Source organism: Pseudochaenichthys georgianus, chromosome 16, assembly GCF_902827115.2.
Source record: "Pseudochaenichthys georgianus chromosome 16, fPseGeo1.2, whole genome shotgun sequence".
NCBI lineage: Eukaryota > Metazoa > Chordata > Actinopteri > Perciformes > Channichthyidae > Pseudochaenichthys > Pseudochaenichthys georgianus.
Window position 1 is genome coordinate 39897763 of NC_047518.2, and position 21648 is coordinate 39919410.

Here is a 21648-nt window from a genome sequence, read left to right on the forward strand (position 1 = left end):
GGTACTTTCACAGTAGGCCATTTAATACTCTACGCCACTACATTTATTTGACAGTTTTAGTTACTTTATATATTCAGATTATAAGACAATACAAATCAACTAATACGTTAATAATGACATATTATAGGTTAAAACATCCAGCAGCAGAACACAAATTATCTAGCTGTGATAATCAATAATCATAATTAACATCATAATACGTAATATATATGAATCTGATATTTAGCTATAAGCACTTGTACTTTTGGTGCTTTTACTTAAGTAAGATATTGATTGCGAACTTTTACTTGTAACAATTCAATTTGGTCTCGATCATTTTAGCCACCTCTGGTAGAAACATTATATGCAACATTTCATTTTAAGCTACTTTATACTTCAATATTGTACTTTTTACTCCACTACAATTATGTGTACTATATATGATTCTGAAATGGGCCATTACGCATCATTTTACTCTTGGTACTTGAAGGACATTTTGATGCCAATACTCTTATATTTTTCCTAAGTAACATTTTGAATGCAGGATTGTTGTACTTGTGAAAGAGTATTTCTACGATGTCGTCTTGCTACTTTAACTTAAGAAGCATTATGTGCAGTCGTACCCGGTGTTTGGCTCTGAAGAGGAGGACTGCAGGGTCTCACAGCTGAGCCACTGGGGGGGGCCGCTGAGCTGCTGGAGGTCTGCCTCTCCGCATGCCTGTCTGAATGCATCAGCATCTCTGAGTGTCTGTCAGCCTGTCTGTCTGCAGGCAGGTGTCTGTCTGGATGTTGGTGTGTGTGCGTGACAGTGCCGGGGGATGCTGTGTGTTTGGACAGGATGTGAGGGGAAGCACTGGAGACCGAGTAGACCACGCTGGAGGGCACGGCTGTCATGGAGACCATCCCTGTTGCCATGGTGACATTTGGGGAAGGAGGACGGTAGATGGCGGTGACTATCTGGGCACCGGAGCCCGAGACAGGGGCCGAGGTGCAGGGCTGAGGAGACTGAGAGGGGGCCAGGAGCGGAGGCTGACCTGGAGGACGAGACAGGAGACCAAGAAGAAAAACTAATATTTAATGTTCTGTAAAACTTTCAGTGATAATTCACAACATTTTCACATCAATAAATGTTCAAATTGATGCTTTTTTCCGTCCTGCAGTCCTGATTTGACAAGGTGTGAGGTGTCTAACTAGTCCTAGTTTCACATCGTCGTCATACTGAAATTGATTCAGATGCAACCCACATGAATATCCACCAAAGATTTAGTATTAGTATATGTATATAATCAGGAGTCACATGTGGTTGTTGTAGTTTTGTATTATATATATATATATATATATATATGAGTATTGTCGTCTGCATTAAAACCTCATTTGTAAATATTCTAAGGGAAATGTATGTGTCGAGAACAGGGATGGGCAACTTGGATAGTAGTGGGGGCCACATCATTTATGTACTGGCCACCAGGGGGCCGCAGATTCACTTGGAACACAAACACACACAAATTCCATGTATTGTATGTAATTATTAACACAAATACTAAGTCTGACATCTTCCCTGAAAGATTGTAAAATGTCAATGAACATCCTCTAATAAGCTCACTAAACAAATATCACTTCACAGAAATGTTATTTAAGTGGCATGTTTGTATTGAACAGGTTATTTAACAGTGGAATAAAACTATTTTCAAACAATTGGAAAGCACGGAAAGTGTGTGTGCATTGAGATGAACCTTTAAGAGGACATGAGCATGGAGTCATGAACACTGACCCAGACATCAGTCGTCTGACTTGAACCTCAGACACTTGTATCCGGTCTCTGCATTCCCCTTATTCCACAATAAGGGTCCACACAGACACCCGTCAGCCCGCACCCTGCTGTTCCTCAGCGCCGCTCCCCCCCTCCCGCTGACATTATGAATGAAAAGCGTATAGTAATCATAGATAACACGGCAGGGTCCGTGTTATCTATGATTACAAAAACAAAGTCTTGGTTTTTAGAATATTAAACTTGTTTCGCCAAATTCAGATGATAAAAACAAACTTTGAAGCTTCTGCGGCATAATTACAAGCGGTAACTTAACGTCACAGCAGGCATAACAACAGCCGGTGTTTCTCGTGACGCAATACACACAAACGCGTCACAGATTAATTCGCGGTATTTGGCTGCTGAACAGAATCATGTGTGCAGCTCGCGACGTAACTAGGAGTCTAGTGGAAGGCATCAGGACTACAAGTACTGCCCATCCCTGGTCTAGAATGCTCAAGCTAACAGAGTTAAAAAACCTGATGTTAATAATCGTTTTGTTTAAAATTTATTTGAAATATTTGTATATTAAAATATAGATTCTGTGTTGCACGAAGAGACTAGAGCTATAACTGACAGTGTATCCATACATGATAAACCACTGGCTCACTTAGATTATGATTGATTGAAATGTGTAAACACAACTCTGTTTTAGAGCCTTACACGTGTATAAGAGTACGGTCAAATTAATTGTATTTATTGAAGAAGCCTCTGTAAGTAAGTAAAGTAGTATAGTATCTATCTATCCATCCACCTATTCATCAATAGTAGATTCATAAAAAGAACATGTCATGTTTTAATGGAAGCTAAAACGGTTCACTTTGGCTGAGTTTGTCACAGAAGAAGCTAAATGCAAACTCCTGCTGAGTATCAGATCACTTAATTTATACATGACACAGAGTTAGCGTCTAAAGATGTGAAGCAGGAGCTCTGCACAGCACTGACCTGAGATCAGCGGCTGCACCAGGGTCTGTCCAGGAGGTGCGATGGCGGTGAACCCCAGTGTTGCCAGGGGCGATGGCACATAGGCAGATCCAGACACCGGCAGCGCTTGATGGGTGACGGAGGAGCCTGTTGTCGTGGAGACCAGAGTGGATGAGACCCCTGGAGTGGACTGGACATAGGTGATCCTGAGTGAGGAGGCACAGAGAAAATAAAGAGGATGATAAGAGGACAGTCGAATAGAGGGAGGAGGAGGAAAGGAGGAAAGGAGGAAAGGATGACATTTTTGTAATAGAAAATGTCAAGAAAGGTGACAGAAGGTGTTAGTAATGAGCAGGAATCAAGAACTGCAGTGAGGGTCAGGGGACGAGTGTACATCACAGCGTGCAGTCCTGGATAACGTGTGTGTGCGCGTGCGTTCGCGTGTGTGTGCGTGTGTGTGTGTGTTAGAAGCTGAGAGGTAGTGTGGGGGTGGCAGGCAGAGGCAACATGAGCCACCAGCAGCATGACTAACGCATCCAGAATAGAGCTGCTCGGCTGCAGATGCACCCCTCATGGAGTTTTTGTTTCTCCTATTGTCTGTCCGCTGTGCTTTAGGAAATCTTCTGCCTTTAGAAACAATACAACTGAAAATATATATCATTATTATCAATCTAAAAGTAACAGGAGTTACTTCGATGCATCAACTACAAGAACAATTAATGTATCTTTGAAAATTAAACCTGTTTGGGGAATTGAAATTAAAGGTAGGTCATTTTGGAGAAACCAGCTCGAGTGCGCTAGAATTTGAAACTACGCAGCTGAAAAAAAATCTCCCTCTTCCTCACAGAGCCCCTCCTCCAACACACACCAACACGCACATGACCAATGAGGGCACGAGATAAGTTTGTGCCCCGATGGAAGGCTGACAGGCAGGTAGGCCATCCAGTTACTTTAGCCGGGACGGCTCAGATGATTGGTCGTGCTTTTTACAGCGCCACAGCTTCCACAGATGATTTTTTATTATGGATTTATTGTCAAAGCATTTAATTTATTCACTGCTATCGGGATGTTAAGAGCATTCCATGGAATATAACAAGTGTTTCTGAAATAAATGACCCACCTTTAAGATTATAAATAATATCTGCGTTTACATAGAGCTTGTTATTGATGATGGTACATTTGAGTTTGTGCAGATACCGACACCAGTAACTTTAAATAATACATTTGGATCGATGGCCTTTGCTCAACATTGCAATCTGAAAAACAATATATACTGTATGTTCTACCCTCCCCTAAAGGAAGCAGCCTGCAACATGACTCAGTTATGCAACACTGCTGCCATATTTTAAAGTGGACCTATCCTGCTATTTTTAGGCAATAGCATGGGTCTCAGATATATAAAAAATATATAAAAAACATGTCTATGAAGTGTTTTTCTCAAAATACCAAACAGATCACCCATTCTAGCCATGCCTCATATCCCTCTGTTTCACTTCCTGTTTCAAAAGTGCTGATTTTGGGTAAGAGCTTAAAAAAATTGATTAAAAAAAAGGAGGGGGCTGAGCTCATGTGGGACCCTCGGCATTGTTTCTGATAGCAACTTTCTGACAGGGCCGTGGGTCCGCCACGTGGGTGCCCCGTTTTTAGAGATTTGGGTACGGGGGAAAAGAGAGTGTTTTATTTTCTGACGCTGCGTGAGTTCCCTGTCACACCGGGGACACATATTTATGTATAAAATACATCAAAAAGTGCATTTTGCACGATAGGTCCCCTTTAAGTAAAGACGTTCCAGCCATACACAGTACTTTTAGCAGCATTTTTGACACAGGAAATTAAATTGTGTAATTTAGCTTTGTATTAAAAGCTGACAATTTATCAGCAATAATTTGATTATGCCAATATACATAATGATATGCATTTCTCACTATTGTCTAAAAAAATGTTGTGCATCCTTAATGAGCGGCCTGCTGTCTCCCATTTAATTCCTCCATGAGTGGTGTCTTCTGAAAAATAAATGCTGCTTCAACAGAAAGCACGACACTAAACCAATAACGGGGATCCAAGCTGCTGCATCCTCTCAAATGTTTGCTCATGTGTTGGAACTCCTCTTTATAAATATTTGTCATGGAGCATGTACACAGGATCTTCTCACAGCACGCCTTATCCATTTTCTTCTGAAGCGCTTTGTGAATCATTTGATAGAAGGCACCAGCCGGATTTATATCATACGGTAACAAATGTCTGGCTCACTGAGATCATGATGGATGATTGAGGCTGGCATATGTTCATAAACGGGCGCCTGTTTAGTCAGAGCTTTACTGGCACATAATGAGGTTATAGCCCCTTTCAGACATCTGATCATCATCTATCTGTCAAAGAAATTGCTTTTGGATTTTACAACATAGATCTCCATAATAGGACGTTACAAGTCCAGTGTTATGGCGCATTTCCACTGCAGCGCGTCGCACGGTTTAAGCGTGCCGTGCCAAACACGGCCCGATTTTTGTTGCGTTTCCACTTGGCGTAGTTCCGGCTAACGGGTACTTTTCACAGTTTTTCTGGCCCTCCAAAATCCAGGTTCTTTCCGGGCCAACAACCAGGCTGAGTATGCTAAACTAGAGAGAGAATCGCTGGCAAGTGGGCTACAACTACAACAAGATGAACATATTTGACCGTGATTTTATTGTAATACAGGTTTCTAAATGATGCCGAAGTAACAACATACTGATACCGGTTAGTAAAAACCATGAATTAATGCTTTGACGAGTCTGCAGACAGACGGCAGGCGAAACACCTTTTAAAATACGTGTTTTCTGAATGGAGATCGGCTAAGCTAACGCAGTATATGCTCCGACCGTCCACACTCACAACAACGGCCTCCAGACATAAATAACCCAGCGACTGTATTCGCCATGACACAGGCAGTCTGTGGTTTGTACTTGTTTAACTTTTGTCTAGTTTCTGAACAGATATGAGGAGCTGTGAGCTCTGAGTGCTAACAGCTAACGGCTGATGTTGGTTTTGTGTTTCGCATTGAAGATGACGTCACGGCTCCGCCTACACTGCGTTACTATAGTTACTGCCCCAGCTACTAAACTGTAATGGAGACGCAGCATTAGAGAGGAAGTTTCAGCGCTACAACAGACAGAACGACATCTATCACAGCAGGAAATAGATCAAATATATCTCAACACATTTTGTATTTTGTTCAAGCTGCTTAATTTGTGGTTAAAGCTTTTTTTAGATTTTCATCTCTTAAGCAGCTAGAATGAAGGAAGCTAAACATTTAGGGCAAACTGGAGGGCAGTCAGATAAATGCTTTGCAAGATAAAAATAACTTCCCTGCAATCAAAATATTTTTAGATCAAATAAGGAGAGAACATCGGTTCTCTTAAATTGGCTTAACAGCATTTTTTGTTGAAAATAATAAACCGATTTAATCTTTATGTGCATGAAGATTCCTAATTTGGCCGACGTTTAATACTAATTAAACCGTTTTCTCAAGAAGGCTTCACTAGTCACACGTTTAATCAACACTTAGTGTTTTTCAGAAAGCAGCATGCTTCAATGATAATATATTTACATGGTGACTTTCTGAAATAACCTTTTGTTGAGGTCTTCTTTCAGTGGCAGGTGTGTGGGTTTACTCTCATGAAAATAAAAAAGGGGTTGGCAGGCAATTTCAGAAAAGCATTTCACAGTCAATTTAGAACTGTTGGGGCTGAAAACTGCATTCTTTGTTACGTTTATTCTGGTACGAAAAAAGTGATGTTTACCACTTCAGAACAAACTACGAGGTCACGGTTACTTGAAATGATTGATTGACATAATAGTCCTGCTACAAAGTGTGTATATAACTTGCTCGATGTTATCAAGCCAGTGGCGAATGCAGAACAAAAAGCACAAAAGGGTTGATAAGAATAGGATCAATATTCATTTGTTATACGATTTTATATTGTTGCATCGACTCAGTTTCTTGTGTCTTCAGAGAGAAACCATTATTTATTTTATTTTAATTATCATACATGTTACCTCCTTGTGTCTGTTAACCTGATCAAATGTTATATGTTGCTGCATGCACTGTTTAAAGTTCTTAACAAATAATCTCAGGGGAATTTATTTTTAACTTGTGATGTGTCATTTTGTAAAGCGCTTTGAGCTGCATGTGTTGTATGAAAAGTGCTATATATAAATAAAGCTTTATTATGTAGATTGTGTGTTGTTTTCTACCTGGTAGGAGCTGGTGGCAGGAGTAAAGTCTGGGAGGGGGCTGATCCTGGAGCAGCCGTGCCCACTGAGATAGGGAAAGGGCTGGCAGGATGGACCGCTCCGCCCTGAGGCAGCTGGGACTGGACCACAGGCATGGGAGCAATCTGGATGATCTGGCGTGGAAAGGGGAAGTCATAAAGAAAACAACAAATACACATTTATAGATGAACAATGCAAGTGGTCCTACTTTGATACAATTTGATTCTCATATCAGTGTCTGCAGTGCTGCGGTCTCACTGACCTTGCTTCCCGTCTGAGCGCCGTTCTGGACAGGAAGGGGTGGAGCTGGCGCTGTCCGTACTGTTGCCATGGGAACAAACATTTTGCCCTGAAGCACTGGAGATTGTGTTTGCACTGAAGCAAGTAAAGAGAAAAAAGGAAGAATGAGTGAGTGATTTTATGCGTAGTGACCGCGGAATTATATCCAAATGCACTCTACTTTCTAAAGGCTTATTTATGCTCAATAGCCGCTTTCACACAAAGTACTTTGCTGTACTTAGTTCCCAGCACTTAGTACCCAGCACCCCCATGGAACTAAAGAGCAGATCGCGTTCACACCGAAATAAGTTCCTGAGGGTGAACGCAAATGAAGCCGCTGACGTCACTTCTTCTTCTTCTGCTTTGGGTTTACTGGCAGGCCGCAAACAACTTCACGGTGTATACTGCCACCCGAAGTCCCCGGAGTTAGCCTTCCGAGAAAATCGCCAGAACGCCGACACCTCGTCATCACTCCACCGCTCCCATGTTTTTTTTTGTGTTGCCATAAGTTATTCTCTCTCCTTTGGTGTGCGGGGCTAATGCTAATAATGCTAATGCCAGCAAATACAATGGCGGCTTCACAAAACTTTTCAGAGTTTTACGGGCAACTCGCCCAGCCAATCAGAAATTGGAACTTTTTTCTCCCCAGCAAAGCACCACCTCTCTAGCAGGCACTAAAAAGGGGGGAAAGTTATCTTTTTGGTGTGAACGCAAAATCCAAGGAACTATCGGAACTAAACGGGAAAAAGTACTCTGGTGTGAAAGGGCCTAATGTGAGACACGCGTTCAGATGGAGCCTTCTGTTCACACACTGCATTCATTTTTTTGTGGACGTTTTCTAAAGCCAACAAAGAAAATGTAACAGTACCACAAGGATTCTTAGGATTCTCACTTTGCTTGGAAACCGAGAAAAACATACTACATAACAACTGGGAAGAGATTAGATGAGAATAGAATTTGATTAGGAGCAGTATAAAAAGGCTATGCATGAGCGATTAGTTGTTCTGAGGGTTCAGCTGCCTGATTCTGAAAAAATTACTTATCACAATTATTTTGACTGATATTTTTGTTTTGATGTGTGATTAACAATTAAAACCTTTTGCATAATTTCTCTCAATATGAATCAAAAGGTTTAATATAACTTTTTTAAGATGATCTGTGTGTTTGAAATAGACTGTTCTGTTTTAGTCCATTAAGGTAGATCAAACAAGCCTCTAAAACTCTCACCTCTAGACCCCGGGCTGACCACTCCCACTGCAGAGCTGGACGTGTATCCGGACCCCTGCTGCTTCCCATTGGCCAGAGACATGTGTGTGGGTGGAGCTGTGGGCAGGTTGAAGATACTGGTTGGCTGGCTGAGATGCTGAGGAGGACTCTTGGGGTGGGTGTTGGCAGGTAGGGTGGGCAGGATGTACTGGACTTGTGTGATGGCCTTACCCCCGTGTGAGGCTAGGGCAGAGGCGGGAAGGAACTGGGGATGAAGCAGGGAGAGAGGCAGGGGCCCGTTGGTTTGGCTATGAGACACAGCGGAGGAGGGGAAGGCTTGCTGCTGGTGGTGGGAGGGGGTGAGGAGCTGTACAGCAGGCTGAGCAGACAGAGCCCCTCCTAACACCAAATTAGTCACGACACCACCATGGCCTGCACCTAAAGGATGAGGTGATGATGAAGAGTAGTACCCACCCCCTGTGGCTGGCAAACCGCCTCCTGATCCAATCAGAAAGTGCGGCTGCTGTTGGGGAGTCAGGGACTTCCTCTCTGGCGGATGAGGGCTGGACGATGTGCCTCCGTCTCTGGATTTGCTGGCGATGGGCAGCGGTGTGCTGATGACAGGACGCATCACATTGGTCACCACCGTGGACGCCACCCTCACAGCGCCCATGCCCGGGAGAAAGGTCCCGCCGAGTGATCCTACCATGGAGGGGTGATGCCCTCCAGCTGAAGAAGTGGTGATGACTGATTGGCCAGAAGTGAGGGAGAGAGAAGTGGCTTGCACTCCTCCTCCTCCACCCCCAAATGTGTCCTTAACCTCTCCTCCTCCTCCTCCTCCTCCTCCTCCGCCTCCTCCTCCTCCTCCTCCTCCTCCTCCTCTGTCCTTCCTCCTGTGATCTGAAAACCCTCCCCCTCCTGATCGCCCCTCCTCATAACGCTTGCTGCTGGGGTAAGAGGACAGTGAGACACTCCTGCCATGCGGGGCATGATGTGAGGAAGACGAGGAGCAAATGACTGGAGCGAAAACCCTCTGTAAAGAAAGACATTCTTTTTAGATTCAATGAAGGCAAGTACTTTTGAATGAATGATAGATAGATAGATAGATAGATAGATAGATAGATAGATAGATAGATAGATAGATAGATAGATAGATAGATAGATAGTTAGTAAGTAGGGGGATGCGTTCAAATGTAGTCAGTAATTTGAGGAACTGGCGAAATGGCGAACGCAGATAAAGTTGAGCTTGAAAATCCTCCAGCATCATTGAAGTCTCCGGTTTGGGAACATTTTGGTTTCGCAGTTACGTTCAAGGATGACGGACAAAGACAGGTGGACCGAACCAAAGCTGTTTGGCATTGTTCAACTAAAATTGATTACGCGGCTGGCAATACATCAAACTTGCACACTCATTTGAAAAGGCATCACCCGAACGTGAATATCACCGGTACCAAAAGAAAAAAGACTGAAGTGCAAACCCAACTCCTGCTAGCATTTAAGCCTCCACCACTCGCAACACGTTCAGACCGAGCCAAAGCTATTACAAACGCCAAATATCCTTATGTTGCCATGTTAGCAAAGTGCTACCTGGCTGTATCTGCTACCTCTGTCCCTAGCGAGAGGGTTCTCCACAGCAGCAGACATTGTTAGTGCCAGCTGATCTGTCTTTTCGGCAAGCAATGTGGACAAGTTCATCTTTCTTTAAAAAAACATGAAAATACAATGACAAGCAAGTCCTAATGTCAATGTGGTTGCTTAGGTGCTAGTACAGTACATTTAAATACAGATTATTTCAGTTCATCGAAATGCTGCACCTTAATGTTTATTTTATTATATTTATTTGAGTGAATATTCACAATTTAATAATAATTAAAAAAATATATATATATTTTATGTTTTGTGATAATTTTTTCTGCTGTACCGAAAACGTACCGAACCGTGACCTAAAAACCGAGGTACGTACCGAACCGAAATGTTTGTGAACCGTTACACCCCTAGGTGGGTAGGTGGGTAGGTAGGTGGGTAGGTAGGTAGGTAGGTAGGTAGGTAGGTAGGTAGGTAGGTAGGTAGGTAGGTAGGTAAATAGATATATAGGTAGGTAGGTAGGTAGAAGAAAATATATTGTTCAAGCTGGTTACCTTGCGATCACTTTCATCTCCAGAACCATTCTCACTATCGCTGTCAGTCACCCGCTCCTTACACTTGAGGTCTATGGAGCTGCTAGGATAAGGGTCCTCTGTGGAGAAGAAAAAATACTCTACAGCTACACTTGACAATCCTTGCAGTTTATAATCCAATCGCTTCAGCGTGTATTTAGAATCTACTGTCAATCCTATCTGATCTTTAACATCAAAACAAGGCAGTGGTAAAAAAAGACTGGACACAATTCAGCCACATTCTGTGCATTTAATTCAAAAGGAAACATACAGCCAACAAATGATGAGTTCAATATGCAGATGCTGGGAATGTATAAAGTACATTAATGACACAGAAGCAGTGTACTAACAATTTAACAAAGGTAATCCAACAATCGTTTTCAGAGTAGAGATGGTCTTAATTCTCACCAATGACATCGTCATCTCCCTCTTCCTCACAGATTACCATGCGCTCCTCATCACTGGTCATATCCTCGCTGACCCCCCGCTGGGACCGAGACAGGGGCGGGGCATGACTCGGATACTGACTGCCACCATCCCCACACATCTGAAAAAAAGTAAGGAACCATGTAGCAGAGATGCTTTTGAAACAGTTTGCTTTATTTTATCTGAAGTATGACATGACCTCTCATTATATGAACATGCCTTATATTCTACTGTCAAAACTGACATGCTATTAACCCTTAGATGCACGAGTGGCTGGACCCTACACTCTTCCATAAGTGGGTCAAAAAGACCCGTATTAGAATAATATGTGTTTTTATACAATTTTTGTCATTTTGGTTAAGAAAAATCACTTGTATAATATTTAGTATTATATTTTGGTTCACAAGAAATATTTTATATTTAACTTTTCACTATTTATAATTTTAGAGATTACTTTTACATTTTGAACATATCGATGCAAAGATCTCCGCTATTCTGAGACCCTCCTCACATTATTCCAGTCCCTTTTCAAAACTCATCTCTTCTCCTCTTGTCTACTCATAGCCCACCCCCCATCAATCCATGCCGGTTGATCAAGTTTGATAGTCCTATACCCCCCACCCTAACCTTGCCTTATATTGTAAAGCGATTTTGAGTCCTTGAAACGCCCTATAAAAATATAATGTATTATTAATATTATGATACTGACAGGTATCAGATCTTGCTGTGTAAAATAATCTTCCTGAGAGGTGTCACTAGTGATGTAGTCTGTGTGGTCCACAGTGAATGTATTCCTGACGGCAACAGGTGATAAGAATCAAAGGTTCCCATAGGATTCTATAGAAAATGCATACGGGTCATTTTTGACCCACTTATGGAAGCTTGGGGTAGTAATACAAAAACTATAATTTCTTAAAATGTATAAAATGTAAATTTCAATTCAAGTCATGTTTACAAAATCAGCAGAACTGATGATAATGATCTTGATTCTATGTTCACAAGGTTAAAAAAAACGAAATCAACATTTGCTCCTCCATACCTGTGCCAGTTCTGCCAGAGCCTGTGTGTTCCCCCTGTCACTGCGCTCCAGGCTGTGCACGGCGCTTTGAGAGAAGGCCCGGGGTCGGGTGAGCTGGCCCACATGACCTTCTGCTGCGCTTCTTTCACAAACTCCCACCAGACCAGGCCCAACCCCCTTCATCTCCACAGAATGGGGCTCTGTCAGGGGGCAAAAAGAGCACTGTTAAAGTACTGGAAAGGATACAAAATACTGTAAATAAAACATGTTGTAAAAATACACATCTTTATGTGATATATCATTAGAGCTGGGTGAAACTAGGGCTGTGCGATTATGGCAAAAATCATAATCACGATTATTTTGGTCAATAATTGATATCAGGATTATTAAAAATGTACTTTGAAAACATCCATTTATTGAAAAAGAAAATGTGAACAGTATGTTTTTAACAGTTGATTACCGTGAACTTTAAGTATAATTCAACTGAAAATCCAATAAAAAAAAATAAAAAAAACATTAAAAAAATAAATAATAATAATAATCATTTTATTTATAGAGATTAAAATACGATGAATTGCACAGCCCTAGGTGAAACCAACCTGTAGACTCAGACATGCTCCTCTCTCTGATGTCTTTCCCCCCCGGGACCCCACGGCCATCAGAGCTGGACTTCTTCCTGTCTTTGTTGCACCACTTCCAGTCCGGGTGGGCCTTAAAGTGGGCCTCTTTCACCTGGGAACAGAAGGGAAAATGAGCAAGTGAAGAAGAATACAAACATGTAGTATGTGTACTACAGGTTAGCACAAAAGGATTAAAGAGGCAATAGATGCTTTTAATGCAACTGTAAATATTGTTTTCACAATGTAACGGGTATAGAATAGTGACACCATTGATAGGTTTCCAGAGCCTTGCTTTCAGAATGCAGTTTTGTCTGCCACGGGTACCGAGCCCCGGTATTAAACGGGCCCCGGGGCTGAATTATTAAAGACCGTGGTACCGTTAAGCTCCGACGTTATCGGTCTTGGACTGCAATTACTCCCAGCAGCAGTAGGAAATAATCACAATAATATGTTTTTTCTAGGCTGAGGGAAATGGAAAGTATATCAGTTGTCTTTAAATATATCACTTGAAACAGCTGGGGTGGAAAAGTTGTCTATTGCCACTTATGTTGATTTGCTGGTAATTGCATGTGTGTACCTGGAAAGCTAAATCATGATACTTTTGTTTCTCTTTGGGTCCCAGGGCATACCACCACTCCCCGAGGATCTTGCTGACTGTCCTGTTGTCCTGGTTCGGGTGCCGCTGGTGCACCAATGCTCGATGGCGCTTACTGAAAATCATAAATGCATTCATTGGTCGCCGGATGTGGTCCTTCTCCCTCTGAAAGACAGAATAGGAACGATAGAAAGATATTACATGTTAGTAAAGGGAACATTGAGAATTCGATGATGATAATAGGAGTAATATAGATCAACCTTTCCAGGGCTGCTCTTATCTCCATCTTTGGGCAGCGCACTGAGGGACTGAGTGCGTCTCTTCACGGGTGATATAGCGAGGGGAGGCTCTGGTACCACGCCTGGGAGAAAGCTGAAACAAAGTGTAATCTATATTAGATTATATCCTTGAGGACAAAACGCACATGTGCTTTCGCTTTCCCTTTTTAATCTTTGAAACTGTAAGATAGTTTTTTTTGTCTCTGGTATTATTTATCCCAGAGCTTCAAGTCTCTCAGATGCAGACACACAGCAGAAGTAGTTCATCTCCCATGAGATACATCAGCAGATTCAGCAGATAGCTCATCCATTTCAATGGCTGACGGCCTGGCCACTGCCTTTCATATAGTGATAAAGCCCAGAGATGGAATGCTTTTGTTCCCATCTGCTTTGTTCTGGCATTGAGCTCTTCTGCCCAAATTAGCGCAAAGATACAGAACATTTCACACTCCAATATTGTATGTGTGGGTACCACAAAGAGAACATTACTGTGAGGGCTGACTGGGACAAATACATAACCACTTTTTATAAAAAGACACTGGCAAGGTTGCAGGTGCAGGGTGTATCTTTAAGTGTTTATGTAACCTCACAGCTTTGCACATTGAATCACTGCATAACTCAAAAAGTGCTCTTACGGGTCATCCACGTCACTCTCTGTTTCGCTGTCTGGCCTCTCCGCATCGCCTTTCTCCTTCTCTGGAGGCGGCTCATCAGAAGAGGGGGTAGGCCGGGATGGAGGACCTCTCTCTACCATGGGAGGTGCCTCTGCAGGCTCTTGTGCCTGTGCTGCCACCCCCTGACAGTCTGAGGAAAAACAACAAAGAGATGCATTTTTGATTTTGTCCGGGGCATAGAAACCAATATATGGAACTTAAAACAGTATCCAAGTAACTGATAATACAGGTTACATTGCATCAAACATTAATTAATTCAGTACCTGTCTTCAGACTGGCAGCTTGGGGGTGGTTGACAGGGTGCTGGCCCTCTCCTGGCAGAGAAGAAGCATCTGATTGGGTGGGTGCCAGGAAGGGGACCAATGAATGCCAGGGGAAGACTGGAACTGAACGGGGCTCTACGTTGGTCCACACTGCGGAGGATAACAGCATTGTTTATTTCAGATAACACCACCGGATGTCCAGACGTTTATAAAAAGCTGCTCAGAAATCACATTCAAGACAACAAGATTTTAAAGATAATATTTCCTTATTTGAGAAATCAAGATCCTCAAGACAAGAGGTGCAATCTTACTCCCATCACAAAGTCTAATCATTTCTTCCAATATGTTTGTGATGCTAGCATTCATGCTTTGGAGTCATATAACCGCACATAAATCTGGGTCACTGTTTTCACAGTAGCTTTCATTTTAGCACTCTAATAATGGACATCTGAGACATTAGGTGAAAGCTATTCATTTCCTGGCAGAATATAACAATATCATTAATGAGAGCAACCCAGAATAACAGCAGCGCCACAGTAGCCCACCTACAGCTACTCGAGTGGTTAAATAACTCCAACAACAGCAGATGTACAAAAGGACTGTCTGTTCTCAATAACAGGCTGGATGGAGAACAGAAGCGAGTACAATCTGAACCCCCATAAATGAGTAAGAGCTGTATAAATCACATCATCATTATCTTAATTATTGAAAAACACAAGTTGATGAGGATGATTTTCCATGAACTTAAGTATCTGTATCATATAAACCTACAAAAATAGCTTCTGTCTAATAATAATAATTCAACATTTGTGTTGCATTATGCCTCAAGTACACAATAATATAATGTTGCTGTATGGAATAGATCTGACAAAAAGGATTAAATATATAAACAGTAAGGTAAGTGATAAGGACTAACCAAACATGCTTAATCCTTGGCGGAGATACTGTGGATTCTCTGATGAGAACATGATTGATTGAATGAAATCCTTGATGTTTCTCCCAAAAAGAATAATAAAAAAAGAAAGTGTGTCCCTTTAAAGTTCCTTTTCTACACACATAAATCCAGGTTTAAGAGACATCTTTAATCCAAAATCTCGAGCAGATATTGCAGATAGTTCACAGATGACCAGTGCTCAATGGTGTCTGAATCCGTTTCAAGAGGTTGCGTTCATCATTCACAATAACAACTGCATCATGGGGATTTTAGCATGTGGCATGAAGAAGAATCCTTTTTAGTTACAATGCCAGTAAACATTAAAATACGTCTGTCAACAAGAGTCCATCAATCCGTATCGCAGAATGCCGCCATAAAAAACGCACATAAATCAAACATCATTGTACAGAATGTACTATAAACGAATTCAATATAATACAAAACGTAAGTTAAATAAGTCAGAATGCAACAGAGTATTGACGACCAATTTAAAACGATGATTATGATCGAAGCCGAGCCCCCTCCTCACTTTGGTCTAATTACCCCCGATGCACTCTCTCTGTTTGTTTACATTACTCCAGCAGCTCGGCCATGAAGGGGTTAACAAGGCCTGCAGCCCATCCACGGCTTGGATTAAAACATCCGCCCGGGAACTACGCAGTGTTATTGGGCCATGTCAAAACTCACTCTGCACCACCATACGGCTGCAGACAGGTGGGCTTGGCAGCTGTTTAAGAAGCACACACTTCTGTAAGAGGGCTCTGTATCGATCAGGCTAAGAAACACTGCAACAAGCAAATTGGGGCGATCAAAGCTAATGCGATTCGTCTAACTGGGAAGTGCGACAGAGTGTGTCCAAGTGTGCACTGCTTACCCACACATCGACTTGAATATTTGCTGATTCATGTAATAAAGCAACAGAGAAGCCAGTTTATCTGCCTCTTGCAACAACCGGAGCCTCGAGAGCACCGCTCCAAACGGGACCGACCTCTCGGGAACGCCCCTGGTCGTGCACCCGCCGCACAGACAGAGGCAAAGTAAACGAAATTGTTCTCATGTCTTAACTACTAAAGCGTATGCACACGTAGAGCCTGCTAAAAGAGAAAAGAAAATCAAGCAAGGACCGTTTTGAGAAGTTGCATTAGATCAAATTATTTTTACCAACGTCCGCTTCCATGCACCTGTCTAACCCTGGCAGATTGGTTAAAACACCTGCCAAGATATCAAATCACTTAGTAAAAAGGATAACCACCAAACTTGGGTTCACCCGTGTTTACTAGGCATTAGCAGATGTCGTTGACAGTACATCTGGTGCATTCATCCATCACCCAGTGCTCCCACTATCCATCTGATTGGTTAGCAAAAGAGCTAACAAACACTGTTATCTACTACAAGCTCTTCAGTACAGTATATAAGTCTACTAGCACCTATCCTACCTGGCCGATCTGACCGCAGACCTGACGTTATCTAGCAACTGATTAGTCTACAACACAGCGATTATAAAGCGACCACGGTGAGGACTCCTGCCTCCAGACTGCCAACTGAGAAAAAGATGGGATGAATCGCAGTTTTTTTCTCCTCCTCAAGGCAGCAAACGAGTGCTTGGTTCAATATGACCAGAATACAGGATATGAACCCGATGGGAGGGCTTTAAAAGAAGCGCTACAGCAACGTTATAGCCGTCGGTGAGATCCGTCCGTCTGCAGCAGGTTAGCTAGCCACTTCGTGCGGACGACATCGGCTCCACTTCGGTTAATTTCGGTGTAACGCGTGTTGTTTTGTTCCAGAAAAGTCCCCGTACAGCATCCCAGCCCGACTTTACTCCTTTATTTGTGTCTCGTCTCTCTCTCTCTCTCTCACTCTCACAAGCCTTGGCCCTTTCTTTCTCTTTCCCTCCCTCTTCCTCTTGTTGTAAACTAGGCTGTTTGCCCCCCCCTGCACTCGCCCCCTCCCCTTCTCGTCCTGTCAACCTCGCCCAGCCTTATCCCGCCTTCCGCAGCAAACCTGACTCTCCTATTGGCTGTTTCGGCCAGCTGTCATTTGCCCGCCGTCAACCCTGATTGGTCGGCGTGTGCACTGGAATGCCAGTCATATGCAAATGTGACCCGGCTTTACACTCAACTTATTTTCTTATCACATAAACTGAGCTGATCCTAAATATAAAATCAAATAAATATCGTGTTTTGTATCCATTTGAAAACATAAGTTGGAGTTCAAGTAATTAATCAAAACATGTGTATTTCTATGTTTCTTTCAGTAAGTCCACCCCACGCTAATGTCATTGGTGCAGGAGTCGTAGTAAACCTGATTGATGATTGAAACAACCAATCAGAAGCCGACACTCAGATGTAGGCTAACCAATGGCTTAACAGAAGTAAGACACGATCCCTCCTATTCACAATAGCTCGGTTATATAGCTTTATTTCCATACATACCATCCTATGCAGGGTGGCGCTAGTGAGCTACTGTTTACTTTCCACGCCGCCTTTGAGTCTTGTATGCAATCTGCACAGGGGGTTGATGTTATAGAGGGCTCTGGGTTCAAGATGACAATGCATATCCACGTCCAGACCGAATCAGCAAAATGCACAAGAGAGGGATAATAAGTATTTTTCCTGGCAATGCTACTTTGGTTTTAGGGAGAGCAGCTAACAGTAGAGAGGATAGTGAGGTCATGTGTTTCCACCATAAAAAGCTGTTTTAAATCCTCAAACATTTGTTCCTTCCCTCCATCATGCTAATGTGCCTCTTTGAGACAGAATTGTTGCAGAAAATATCATGATGCAACACTCACAGGGCCAGAGGTATAGAGGGAGAACATAATTGAAAACAGGAGAGTATAGAGGTGGTTAGAAACAGAGGGAAAATGGGTGGAGAGGACCAGAGGGTAAAAATAGACTGAGAGTCATTTTCAGCAGGAGAGGCAGAGAGGGAGGAGGAGGAGGAGGGTGGGTGCAGAGAAAACAACTTGTGAAAACAGAACTTCTCTTTAAATGGAGGAAGGGCGTGGGGGGCCAGAGACGGGGGAAGGCAAAAGGGAGACAAAGGGAAAGCATTTAAAGAAACCTATATTATAATGCAGGAGGACACACAGAAACACACACAGTTGTGTGACCATGGTCTGGTTTCCCGTCACACTGTATGAGTCAAGAAGTCATGCTCATGAGACAAATACAATACTGGGAGGGACTTCATGACCATCAGGAGCTCGGTTACTGACCAATAAGGCTGTGAGGGTTACTGGCAGCCACGGTCCTCTGTAGTAAACAAAGTTAACCCCTCCCAGGTTCCATTTCTACTGTATCCAGCCTGAATAAAGCTTAAAGGTCCAAAATAAAGTTGTGAAAAATAAAATAAACAACGTTCAGTATGGGCTTATGATAGTGATTTCATCTCAGTAGTACAAGTTTAATCGTAAAATGTCAAATGTATTCCTGATATAACAATTGTATTCTTAACATTTTATTTCAACTCTTACATTTCCTTATGTCTGGCACAAATACTGAAAGTTTGCCTTCGATATCTCAACTTTAATCTCAACATTATGCAAAAAATAAATCCACCTCTAATTCTTTCCTGGCTTAAAACACACCCTTCAGAATTACATTACATTTTACATTTCAAACGTATCTTCTCAGGCCATTAGCGTCAGTAGATCATCTTGTGTCATGTAAAAGTATGGGAGGACTGTATGTACTTCTTTTATGAGTAGGAGGTTAGGGTTGAATTAATAGGATTTAGAATAAGAGACACCGAGAGAGAGAATAAGAGATGAAGGCTTAGCAACTGCACCAAGCTCTCAATAAGTCAACCCAGCGAACACAATGCGCTAAATGGAGGGAGTTGGACCGCTTGGCTGTGGGAGAGAAAGGAAAGGAGGCTGAAGGAGGGCAGGGGTGGAGATGAGGGATTACTGCGGCCGCTCTGTGGTCACAACCCTCTGTAAACATTACAAACCCGTTAGTAATAATCTATCCAATTACTCACAGTATAGAGTCATCTGTTTTTCATTTAGCCTGGGTTGTATCTTCTGGATTGATTCACAACAACATACATTTGAGTCACAAGTTTGTCACTTCAGAGAGGTGTCATTCAGCAGCTATCTGAGCACAAAACGATGCAAGATAAGAAAATATGTTGACTAAAAGCACGAAGAGCTGCAGAGGGGAGGTGAGGTAAACATGAGACGTTGGTGGGACACCACAGTATTCTGGCACTTAGTCATATGTGAAAGAGATAAGCAGCAAAAGCAGGGAGAAGGTGTGAAAACACGGCAGAAGAGAAATCCCCCTCAGCTGAGCTTCACTCTCCCCCGTGCTGCCGTGTGATATCTGTGTAGGTGTTCAGCAGCGTTCATTGGCTGTCTCCTCTTACAGACTTCATGCTATTAATGTGCGCATGTATGTATGTTTCTACCCCCCAATTACATCTGTCAAACACCACGTGACTTCACACAAGAAACTTTTTTTTCCATTTTCTCCTCCTCCTCCTCCTCCTCCTCCTCCTCCTCCTCCTCCTCCTCCTCCTCCTCCTCCTCCTCCTCCTCCTCCTCCTCCTCCTCCTCCTCCTCCTCCTCCTCCTCCTCCTCCTCCTCCTCCTCCACGCTGGCACCGTGGAGGAGGAGCACCTCCTCTTCGCTCACTCTCCCATCCCATCTCTCTCATCCCTTAATTCATCTTCCACGTCTCTCCCTCTCACAACCCACCATTTGCTCCGTCCAATTATAACTCGATCCACCAGTCCTTTTGCAGTTACCATGGCAACAGCTATGTCGGGCACAGGTCCCCGTGCCACTGACCATCGCCATCATCAAAATAAAAGTTGGGCAATTATTTGTTCGATGGCTTGCGGACACCCAGAGGGACGGATTTGTGGAGAGCAAACTGAAGATGTATTTCTAGGACACTGGGCTTGATGCACCGCCGAGTGTTGAGAAGAACATAGCAACAATCACTGGGAACTGAATAGATGTCATCGTTACGTGACACACTTCACGCTCCGTGGCTAAACATGCAGATGCTCTGACTCTAAATAATAAGCATTGAAGCAAATACATGAAAGGCAAACTTGAAGGAACTTGTAATGTTTGTGTTTGGCCACCTGGGGGCAGCACTAGCCTGCAGATAAATGGCCAACTGACAGGCAGCAGCAGAACAACCAGAGCAAAGCCTGTGAAGGCACAGATTCAAGGATAGGAGACGAGGCGAGTGGGATGAAGGGGAGGAAAGACATCCCTGAGCTAAAGTCCTATCATTGGAAACGTTGGGATGTGGGGAACACTGTGATCCTCAGAGAACAATTACTGTGGGTTCAAGTAAGAAGCAAGTCTGAATACAGGTCTAACTTTCAGTCAAAGTCTTGGAGTCACTTAAGGACTCCCACTGCACCAGTGCATTTTGAGAATCTCCCAGAAGTATGCATCTCACGGTAGTAAATGGGATTATCGTTGCACGTGAGTATTGTAGTAAGTCTTGAAGGCCTCATATAGCTTCGGTGCCAGTCTAGATGGCTGTGTGATCCAGATGTGGTTGTTGCCATGGCCAGGGAGGATATGCAGGGCTTTAAGCGTTATGTAAAGCAGGGGCGGGAGGGAGGGAGCGGGGATGTTATTCCCGGGTATCCGTATCCGGGTAGACCAGGATGAAGAGAGCGAAGTGGAGAGGAGGAGAAGCGAAAACACTGCAGTGCGATGGAGCGAAGGGTTAAAATAAATGTGACATTCTTTTTTCGAAATGAAAATAAAAAACGATACGGAGGGAATTGAGAGGGCAGAGAAAAATCAAAGTGCTAAATAAGAGAGCGAAAAAGTGCGTTGACGTGTACACAGAGTGTGACATGTTTACTCAGTGTTGCACAAACTGCATGTGCGGGCGACACAAGACAGATGGAGAATCAAGCACACTTGATCATGTTGACATTTGACTTTCAACCACTTTTATGTTAACTAATATTGAAATATATCTCATGCAACATTCATTTGATATGTGCACAATAAAAGATATCCTGTTCAAGAAACAATGATGCTAATAATGATGATGCTCACGGACTGCAGCGGAGTGTGAGCTGCCGAGCAGTTTGAGGACGTGGACAATAGGGCCACAGAGAAAAGTGACACAAGACACATTCAAACAGACGGACAGAGACAAAGTCCTCTAGGTCCCCTCTGTGAAAAGGACACTTTCCTTATCGGCTTCAGAGCTAGATCGACGATGCCACTCAAGAAAGCTACAAAAGTGAAATG

The 21648-nt window shown here is 43.0% G+C and overlaps 1 protein-coding gene across 1 annotated transcript in view; it reads right to left on the reverse strand.

Moving 5' to 3' along the window:
• Positions 1 to 21648, reverse strand: part of cicb (capicua transcriptional repressor b) — a 46487-nt gene that overhangs the window by 9057 nt on the left and 15782 nt on the right. The window contains 13 exon segments of the mRNA XM_071205967.1: positions 603 to 1013; positions 2732 to 2916; positions 6941 to 7092; positions 7221 to 7333; positions 8465 to 9476; positions 10582 to 10679; positions 11008 to 11146; positions 12065 to 12243; positions 12643 to 12775; positions 13241 to 13423; positions 13519 to 13630; positions 14172 to 14340; positions 14474 to 14623. Of these exon segments, the coding sequence (XP_071062068.1) occupies positions 603 to 1013; positions 2732 to 2916; positions 6941 to 7092; positions 7221 to 7333; positions 8465 to 9476; positions 10582 to 10679; positions 11008 to 11146; positions 12065 to 12243; positions 12643 to 12775; positions 13241 to 13423; positions 13519 to 13630; positions 14172 to 14340; positions 14474 to 14623 (3036 nt within the window).